The 10,378-nt window shown below is 39.6% G+C and overlaps 1 protein-coding gene across 1 annotated transcript; it reads right to left on the bottom strand.

The window, feature by feature from the left end:
• Positions 1–145: 145 nt before the first annotated feature.
• On the bottom strand, positions 146–9,413 carry zgc:171775 (STKc_p38 domain-containing protein). The gene is made up of 12 exons (XM_051425038.1): positions 9,173–9,413; positions 7,473–7,602; positions 6,798–6,856; positions 6,427–6,538; positions 5,023–5,052; positions 3,594–3,641; positions 2,920–3,034; positions 2,710–2,781; positions 2,276–2,355; positions 1,664–1,742; positions 1,237–1,410; positions 146–1,088 (listed from the first exon to the last, which is right to left on the bottom strand). Exons 1-12 carry the CDS (start codon positions 9,304–9,306, stop codon positions 1,027–1,029), a joined length of 1,095 nt encoding a protein of 364 aa, XP_051280998.1. The 5' UTR covers positions 9,307–9,413; the 3' UTR covers positions 146–1,026.
• Between the last annotated feature and the right edge of the window lie 965 nt (positions 9,414–10,378).

Raw genomic sequence — 10,378 nt, 5'->3', positions numbered from 1 at the left:
ATACATACTGTTTCCACTATAAACCCATCTCCTTCCGCCTCCAAGGTTCTTTGCTATGATATAATGCTGCCCTCTAGTGATCAATGATTGTATGACCGTTGCCAGTATCCATGTGAGTACATTCACACATTACTTTAACAGGGTGTCATTTTTTGAACACTGTTTTTATTTAAGAACACTTGAGTGGGTTCAACAGTAAAAATAATGATCAAAAATAAATGCCCACATCTTTCCAAGTGAAATTGCACCAAATACCCTTTACATATTATGAATACATACAATACAAAATGAGACATATACAATAACTGTCCTTGTAAAGTAAAATAAAATGTAACTAAGGATATTGTATTATAAGGCAGGGTTATCATCCTACCACGTACTGGAATTATTTCATCATTTTCCACTGGATATTTTCACACATTTGTTTTACCATCTACTTTGCAGTAGTCAATAAAATAAATATTTTGTAGAAGTTTATCACTGACAGTGGGAATAGACGTTTTACGACATAATCTTAAAGTCAAGGTCCACCTGTTTTCACAACATTGTCTCACTGCCTTCATCACTGGATGGATCGAACATCTAACATTTCACAGAACGAGTGAGTTGAGAAGGCTCAGAAAAGAAGTAGTAAATAGACCTTGAGTAAAGGTTTTCTTATCATTTTGTACTTTTTGAAATGAGAAGACAGCGTTTTTATAGATTCATATAGGTTCATTGTTTTTGACAAAGTTGGAGGTACAGGCCTCTGATTTCTGTTCAAAGTGGTGTCTAAATATTACTAAATACAAACATTACTGCTGGCATAATGTCTTAGTCTCTCTTTTTCCTATTGTCCTCTACAGGCCACACAAAGTAAACCTGCCCTCTAGTAAAATGCATTTCTATTGCAATCCATATCAGACGCACCAAAAAAAACATTCGAGACATTTTCATGTGTTTTGTGTCTTTTCTCTGAGCTCCACGTTGTTGTTGACCTTTGCAGTATGTGTATGTATTATAACAAACACCGCACATCACAGCCTCCTACATGGCTGTCTTACTGGGGTTGTCAGGGTCGAAGGTCATGATCTCCATGTGGATGAGGCCTGAGAGGATAAAAACAGTGGCTCAGAGTCAATCCTGACACTTTCACACCAACCACTGATCACTTTTGATATACTGGACGACTTGAGATTTAAGATATTCTATTTGTATACGTGCATTGTAAGACTCACAACCCACAGCCATACTTACTCTTCCACTCGCCAACGGCAAGCTCCAGGCTCTCGAATGAGTCATCGTAGGGCTCGGAGTCTGGCTCGCTCTCCGTGTCGTGATATTCGGCCAGGAAAGGGTGCGACAGTCCCTGCTTAGCCGTTAGCCTTGTCTCTGGGTCCAGCAGTAACATCCCCTCCAGAAGGTCTACAGCTAGAAGCATCAACACAGAAAATCCATTTTCAATTTTTTTCTCAACTTGCACTGAAGTCTCTGGCATTCTCACTCAAAACCTCCAGTTATATCTCTGTGGAGGATCATTAGATTTGCTATAGATTTATAGCAGTGCAAAATGAGGTGGTGGGCACACCACCTCATTTACGAAGAGATGAGGTAAACCTTTTCCATTAAAACATATGTAATGCATTTCAGTGTGAAGTAAACAAGTAGAGGCGGTTCAGCGCACCATTTTCATCCATGGACGGAAACACTTCCTTGAAGTTTTTCTTCTTTTGTGGTGGAAGACCTTGCACATATGATTGCGCCTGGAAAACAGTTATGGGTGGTTACATTCAATTCCAAAGCATGAGTTGAAATACAGAAAAGAACGTGGCAAAATTTCTAAAATGTCTAATGTTCCATTTGGAAATACACACTGCGTTTATTATATGAGATTTAGAAAATACGTAGCATGGCTGTGTTAGCCATGTTCTATAATGTTGTCAGACACAATCTGAGCCTGTCAGTCACAAAAACGAGCACTTACAGTGGACATACTTTGACGGACCATTGGTCCCCAAGGATTAATGTTAGCCTATGATGCAGCCATTGCAGCCCTTTTCACAAATATTTTTGCACCCAACTCTATGAATTAAAGGTTTATTTCAACCAAAACAGTGTTGGTGATTGTTGGAAAGATTAACAAAGGCGGTTCAGGTGAGTTTCATTTTATTTCTGTCCCACTGTTTTAGTCTGAGATGCTGGTGCTCTTATGTGACATCCAGTGACAAATAAGTCTACTCTATATAACCTTTATATACCAAGTATGAAAGCAGCATGTCGACTGAACAGAACTTACATCTTTACTCTGCATCCTCTGAACCAGGGAGGAGTCTGGTGTTCCTGTCAGACGGAGGATCTTCTTCAGCTGATCGATACCTGAACAGGCTGGTCAAGGAAGCCTCATTAAACACAGCGTACACCGTATAGATCTGCTGTCAGAGCGACATGCATTGAACACATACAGTAGGTTGCATTTCTGTCTTACATTCCACGCATGACATAGCAGCTGCTTCTCATACTGGCTTGGATTCAGTCATTTGTGTAACACTCAATACCTTTTTTGAGACAGTAAGGATAGATGATTTCAATAAAATGTCCTTACAAGGCTGCGCCACAGGTTTCTGTATCCTTTAAAACATTAAAATGCCAGGAACACTATGAGTTTCTGGCTGCTGTAACAGAGCATATACAGCTTTATTACGACACAGTGAGCTGAATTTATGAGGATACTGTCGTGTCCGGGGAAAAGCACCTGGCCAGTAATCATCTCGGCCAGGATACAGGCGGCTGACCAGACATCCACTGCGAGGCAAGGGGACAGAGAGAGAATTTTAATAATATAAATGTAATATATTTTGTCGTAGCATACAGCAATATCCTGCAATATTTCTTAACAAACTGAAAACGACTGTTTGTATTAAAAGAAGGGAATATTATTACCTGTCTGACTGTAGTGCATCCAGTTGAATATGATCTCTGGTGCTCTGTACCAGCGCGTGACAACATAACCAGTCATTTCACTCTCCGTCTGTCTTGCCAGGCCAAAATCCAGGATCTGGGAATAGTAACAGTTAGGTTCACCACACAGAAGCCAAAGTCCCTTTTGGCCTTAACTGATTTCTCAATTTCCGCGGCATTTGCTGTATTTCAGTTGCATGTTGGATAAAGAGGCGAGTTAAAGGATTTAGTGGCATCTAGTGGCAAAGTTTCAGATTGCAATTAACTGAAATAAAAAGTATTTAATGACCAGGGAATGAGAATGGGCTGTAAAGTGTGTAGGAGAAACTACGGTGGCCAGTAAACTTGCAAAAAATGTGAAAGACCCAATTTAGAGCCAGTGTTTGGTTTGTCTGTTCTGGGCTACTGTAGAAATATTGTGGTTCAACATGGCAGACTCCACAGAAGGTGAACTGTGGCATCTGTACAACAATTCTTATATTCAGGTGATTATACACTAATGAAAACATACCTATGAATATTATATTCCATTTCTGCCAATAGATCCTCCTAAATGTTACACTCTGGACCTTTAAATGTAAATTAAAATGTGTTTTCATATGTAAACCTGAAATTAATCATCTTGACCTGAACAATCGGTCTTTTTTCAAACTTACCTTTAATTCACAGTTCTCATTCACAGCAAGGTTACCGGGCTTCAGATCCTAAAATCAAACCACACAAGGTTTCTGAACGGCACAAAGCTGTCAAATAGTTAAATATTTTGGGAAATATATTAATTTGCTTTCTTGCTGAGAATTCCCAGTGAACATTTGTCAGGTGAAAATTTGTTAGACCTACCAAATTGGTTGAAGAATGTGTGTGTACATTATGGTTTTGGGTTTTCTTCAATTATTTCCTGTTTTATTTTGTAACTCTCCTCTTGTGTCGTGTTTCAGTTTACTTCCTGTCTTTGTCTAATTTCCCTCTGGTTTTAATGTCTGAGTTGGTTTACCTGTGTTTTATTAGTTAATTAATTATTTGTGTATTTGTGTGTTCTCCCTTTTTTAGTTGTCAGGTCATCTCCTCCTGTGGTTTCCCTGTGTCTCTGTGTTCCTGCTTACTGAAAATGAAGGTTTGTTACCATTGACTTCTTTTGTTGGATTCTGGGTTCCCGGGACTTCAGTAAGTTATTAAAGTTATTTTTTGTTCATTCTACGTTCTTGTGTGTTCTGTCTGCACTTTGGCTCCTGTGTTTCCTGAGTCATGAAAATTTGAAGATGCGGATTGAACTTTAAGAAAACATTTGGACCATATTTCACTGGGATTTGCAATAGGGAATTTTATTTTATCCTCTACAATGTACATGATTGCCTATCGATGCTTTTACGCCTAAAATCCAACTTTTCTCAGTTTAAAGTCAGTATAAATATATAAATCATTACCTTGTTGGGCAGTAAGGTGTTACTAGTAGTAATATTACTTTCCCCAGTAACTAGTGTGACTAATTTCTAATACATTTCAGTAACATTAGTTACCACTCTCCAAAATAATGAATTATACCCCCTACTGGTTTGAAATCCAACAATCCAATCACATCCTTGGATTAATTTTTGTAATCGTGGGGGAAGATAGTTTGGAAGATGAAATGATGACATTCAGCAGTGGAAATACTCCATTACTTTGATTTTGACAAACAAAACTGGATTTTAATTGTTGAGTGTCAGAATTTTGGGGAAGACAATTATTATTAAAAATTAGTACTTCTGTGAGGAGTGTCAGAAAATTAATATAACTAATACTGTAACTAATTACTGTTGGCAGGGAGTAATAAGTAAAGAAATATTACTTTTGAAAGGAGAAATAAATTCTATTCTTACTGAAAATAGTGATCACATTACAGTGAGTTATTATTCAACCTCCTTATCGATACTGTGTGGACCTGCACGTCGAGCAAGTTGATTCTGTCGGGACTTGACTCTCAGCAAGAAACAGAGTGAGTGTTATTTCCCAGAATTCCTTTAAGCGTACAAGTTAACACACACTGATTATGAGTGACACACTAAGACTACAGTAAGCAGTGTAATAAAAGGTTATAATACCAACCCGATGAATGATCCCTGCAGAATGAATATACTGTGAAGAAGAGGGACATAGATTCAGTCAGTGTAAAACACCATACATAGATAGTTGAACAGAGTATGCACACACACGCTTCTGGCTCTCTGAATGGCATGGTGTGGACATTATCACAGTCTGCACCCACAGCCCATTGTGAGGGCTATGTTTTGTGTGTTTTCCAACCCTCCGAGCAAAAGCCGACTCTCGGCACAGAAGATTGCTTCAAGGACGCGTATGTGTGTAGATAAGGTGGGATCAAAGACGTTTGCCGCTTAATTCAAAGACAAAAGGGCATTTAGGAGAAGTTAGTCTTGTTTACCAGTTTAAAACGTGCTTCCTCTTTCGTTTCCACTGAGCACTCTTGGTTACACATTGACTAGCACTGAGTGGAAAGGCATGAATAAGGGTAGAGCAGTCTTTATTCACATCACACATTCTGGCTGTGAATGGCATTTATCAGTTCCTAGACTGAAAGCCTTAGACTTGATGTGCTTTGGTACTTAAGGGAGAGCAGAATGAGATAAAAGTAGCTCCCTTGTATTTCCTTTTGATATTAAATGCATCCTGCAGTTTGGCACCAAAGTAATGATCGTCTTTCCTCTGTGTTTAAAATAAATGTACTGATTTATGTATTTAAATCACTTAAATACAGAGCAGTTAATTTAATTGACAGAGGGCGATTTAAAACTAACCACTGGTCAACAGCGAACTATTAGTCCACACACGAGCCTCAGGCAGAAGGTAGCCAGCCCTAAAGCCACCATAAGTCCCTCACCCTACCGGCTGGAGTTCCTGCAGACCCAGAGGTACACTTTCTGTCATATATCACAGGTGCTTCAGTGTCAATGTTCCTAATGACTTCATATCATTGGTTTAAGTTCTGCCTATGCAGTTTTGATAGATGGAACTATTTACTGAGTTCATGTTTGCCATGGGTCCTAATTTAGAGTATCACACACTCTCAGTGGGATAGGGACACTCCGTTCCTCATGTGCTGTCAACCAGCCTAAATACTGCTCTTCCTCAGGTAAGATGATGTTATGCATATTGCTATGGTTTTGTTTGTTTGTTTGTATTACTTTATTAATCCCACAACGGGGAAATTCCCTTGTCACAGCAGCATTTACGTACATTTTGTTTCTTACAGTAGTTTATTCTCCCTTAACCATCATCCTACCACCTATTTATCCATGTTAAATATGTAGGATGAGAGTAAAGCCACCTGAAAGCCCAAATAACATAATAGATATATTAAACTTAAATTTTGAAGAGAAAATGTAGCCTTTTTATAGGTTTATCTATATTGTACATTGGTTTTATGATGTGTCTTAGTATTCACAGTACTGCATGTGTAATATAGCAAGTGAATAACAAAATAAATAAACTTACCTTGAGTCCCCTTAGAAGCTGGTAGAACAGGTATATGATGATGCGATCAGTTAATCTCCGCTTCTTCATAATGTGGCCCAGATCCTGGGCTACAAATGGCATCACCATATAACTATAGAGAGAAGAAGAGAGAGAGAGAAGGTACATATCAAACTGGTAAGGGACATAAAGTAGAGGCCAAGATAGACTGATGTCAAGAGCTTATTGCTATGGTGAGGAAATCCAACTGCACAAACGGACCAAAACAACCATGAACAGCTTACTCTCACACATCGTTGCTTGAACTCTTCATACATGCACGCACACGCACACTGGTTCTCAACAAGCTGTGACAACTAGCAGAGGAATGCGCTTTCTAACTCCCAACTCACAAGGTTTGGAATTTTTCCAGTGTGGAGTCAGGTGTGAAGACATCAAGCAGGCAGATCACCTTTAAGGGAAAACATAGAGAACACGTTATAACATTCAATATGTCTGCTTACACACAAATCTATGGGGAGTCATGAGGCCATACGCAATGCAGAGTTAGCAACAACCATCTATGTTTACAGCGCTGAGGTTTCTGTGGCTGCTGTAACTCGGTTTCTTAGGTATCACAGTCTCCATCTTTAAGCTACTCTCATACAGTCATTGCTGTGGTGTTTCTGCACTCCCAGAGCTCCTTTCTAAAGCAGTCATGCATCCTGTACTGACATCATTGTCCAGCTCCGTCAAAGGCGGTTATGTAAGCGTTTGTAGTTCCTCAAGGTTTTCATGGAAAATACTGAACCATGAGGGTTCCAACAATACACAACACTCCCAGCTTGTCGGGGAGCGTTGATGAGATTATGGGCTCTTGTTGAATGGTCAACAACGTTTGCTTTACCTCAGAATCATCCCGTCTTGAGACTGATGATGGTTGAATAAGGACTGAACAAATACTCAGGATATTAGAACTCAGGGGGTCTGAACATAACATAACCAGGCTGCACTGGATCATATTGTATCAATTAAGTTGTTGTGTCGTAAACTTCCCTCCAAATGTCCACGCTTTGCAGAGTTCTTACATTTTCGTGCTGTATGTGGCGGAGCAGCCTGAGTTCCCTGTAGGCCCGTTTGGTGTGGATGAGGGACTGGAAAGGACGATACAGCTTCTTGATGGCCACCTTCTCCTTGGTCTTCTGGTCAATGGCGAAGCTAAGTGGGAATAAAACACAGTCAGTGCGCTCATGAAAGGAATATGAATGATATGAAAATAAAGACTACTGTCATAACTGATCACGCTATAGAATATGTCTTGATTAATTAGGATTTATTGATGATTATCTTGGCCAAAATAGTTGTGATACACAATATTATCACAATCATAAAAATATCCTGAATATACCATATGAAACACATATTTATTGAATCACAGATAGGCATCTCCTCTCCCTGTTCTTTATTTTGGAATCTATACTATTTCCACACATCAGGTTTCCCTGTTTTTTTGTGGTGGGGTACAATGGGTAAGCTGAGCCTTCAGCCACGGGGAAGGGTTTAGGATTTTTGAATCACTAGAAAGATGCGGACTCCCCCTTTGTGCAAAATGCCCACTCCAATAGCCCAAAGTGACATTTTCAACCCAAAGATATTCATTCTAGCATCACATAAAACTAAAAAACCAAGAATGCAGTTTTTTTTTGACAGATGACAAATGATGCATCGAAATGTTGGTGATTATTGTTTCTGTTTATTTCTGATGGCTGTCTTCCTTGGGTGGCATATTGTACACAATGCAAGTGTCACTTTAGGATTAAGTTATCTTCTGGCTTCTGTTTACAATTTAAAATTGTACCCACCATTTTGAAACCTGTGTAGTATCTTTAATGCAATGTTGGGCTTTAATGGTGCTAATGGGGAAATTCATTGGCTATTTCAAATCTGGCTTATGTAGTTTCTGTTTTGGTTTATAGGATGAACAAATCTTAGAGGTGTTGTGAGAAACCTATTCAGGACTAAGGTCTGAAATAAAACATTCAAATTAGTCAACTATCCAGGGCTGATGTCCCCTCTGGTACATATTGACCAAAGTGGATAATATCAGTAGACCTCGTCTGTCAGTAGCTTATCATTAGATAGAACTTTGTGTGAGATATCTTGGATTCCTGTAGGCCGGGTTTCTCTGTTGGTGGAGGAGATTCTTGTCTATCGGAGGACCTGCATTGACTTGCTGACTCGCCCCAGGCGGACAATAGTGCTTCTGTTAGCAGATGCAGAGTAATTTAGGCCTCTTGGACTGCCTGCAGTGGAATGCAGACTTAAGGCCTACATAAATGTAGACAGCCTATAGAAAATCATTAGTGATGCCATGCCCTTAAATACTGATAGTGAACAACAAAGGCAAGCACCTCTGACCTTTTACAGAACAGCATCGGTATCTTATCATACAGCTGATCATGTTTACCATACCTTACTTTAGTAATAATATATGTTGGAGGTGGCTCATTGTAATCTGAAAGCCTTAATGTGCTCTATTATTTAACATAAAACCTTGGAATGTTCCTATGAGGGCTAGTTTGGATTAGTAGGCTGAAAGGTTTCTATGTCCAGTATCTTATGACAGTTTTAATTACAGACTTCATATGCAGGATTACAGTATTATAGGATTATAATAATAATCTTTGCACTTTGCCATACTAAATTCAGAATGACTGGCACAAACCCTGACACGCTTTCCGTAGTCAGTATCCTTGAATTCGTGCGCGCCCTCCCCGGGTAAACTCACCACACTGTCCCGTAAGCTCCGGAGCCGACCGGCCGCAGCGCCGTGTATCTCTCCGGGACGTCCCACGTCGTTTTCTGGACCTCCAGTCTGTGAAAACCCGCTCTGACGGGGGAATCCTTTACTGTAGACTCCATGTCGCTGTGCTGTTTTGATTTCCAGTCGGGCTCTTGGTCGTAAGACGCTGTTACAGTCCTGGAGTTTCAACCTAACAGGTGAGATCTGAGGCAGCAAAGGTGAGAGCAGGCGCAAGGAAACGCCCCCGTCGCTCCCTCCTCACAGCCTGCCCTAGGAAACCATTGGATGGAAATATCTAAATGTGGCATTAGAAATCAATAAATTGTTTTATATCCAAATCTTCAGACATTTTTATAGCTATATGCCTTTTCTCATTGAACTTGAACCCATCACTGAGTGTAAACGCTGGCCATAAGGGATCATTCAATTAGAATTGTTCATTTCTGAGTTTTTTTTTTTTTTTTAATCAATCTAAATGAATGTGTTATATTTGACAGCATTTGACACCAAATTGGAGTGGCAGCTGGTGTGGCCTGGCATTTTTTTTTTTTTTTTATCTCGCCCGTATAAATCAGCCCCTGCCCCCATGTTTGAAAAAACGCAGCAAAAGTGCCCTCGTAGATGCCCCTATGTCATAGTGCCCTCTGTGGGTGCAAATTCTAACCCTGACTGAGCAGCTGCACCGTAAATGCATCACAGCTTTCTGCAAACTGGTACTGGTACTTATGTTTTTGGCCCTGCCCCTCAGACAACCTCAGTGTGCTACTGAGCATATTCATGTCAGATTTGTTTAGTAAGAACCGATCAGAACAGATTGCTTCAACAAATACTTGTATTTTTTTCTCTCTTCTTCTGACCTTTATTAAACCCAATATGTAGAAAAGTATTGAAATCTCTGTAATGTTTCCTTTTGCCACAGACTGGTCAGCATATTTCATCAAACTGACAAAACAAGGAAATGACCACAGAGTACTATTATTACACCAAATAAGAATAAATACCATTATGTTTATATTTCTTTTGTTTGCCAAAGAGTCATTTACAGTCAGAGAACTGTACAGCACGTTATCCCACATAGCAGCATTACTTACTTACTCAACATCAGAAATCCTAATAGACTTATTTGGGATTTGGGAGAAGCAGCTGCTACATAAAAAGTACTTTCAGCACCAGTTACAGATGTGATAATCC

Source organism: Dicentrarchus labrax, unplaced genomic scaffold (assembly GCF_905237075.1).
Source record: "Dicentrarchus labrax unplaced genomic scaffold, dlabrax2021, whole genome shotgun sequence".
NCBI lineage: Eukaryota > Metazoa > Chordata > Actinopteri > Moronidae > Dicentrarchus > Dicentrarchus labrax.
This window is presented reverse-complemented; position numbering and strand designations above follow the sequence as displayed.

Bases quoted from the DNA above. Each gene is read 5' to 3' on its own strand.
- zgc:171775 (XM_051425038.1), bottom strand. From the start codon at position 9,306: ATGGAGTCTACAGTAAAGGATTCCCCCGTCAGAGCGGGTTTTCACAGA. The intron at 6,539-6,797 runs GTGAGTTGGGAG...TTCTCTCTATAG, and splicing joins CTGGAAAAATTCCAAACCTT to TTATATGGTGATGCCATTTG. The intron at 5,053-6,426 runs GTAAGTTTATTT...TCTTCTTCACAG, and splicing joins AGCTTCTAAGGGGACTCAAG to TATATTCATTCTGCAGGGAT.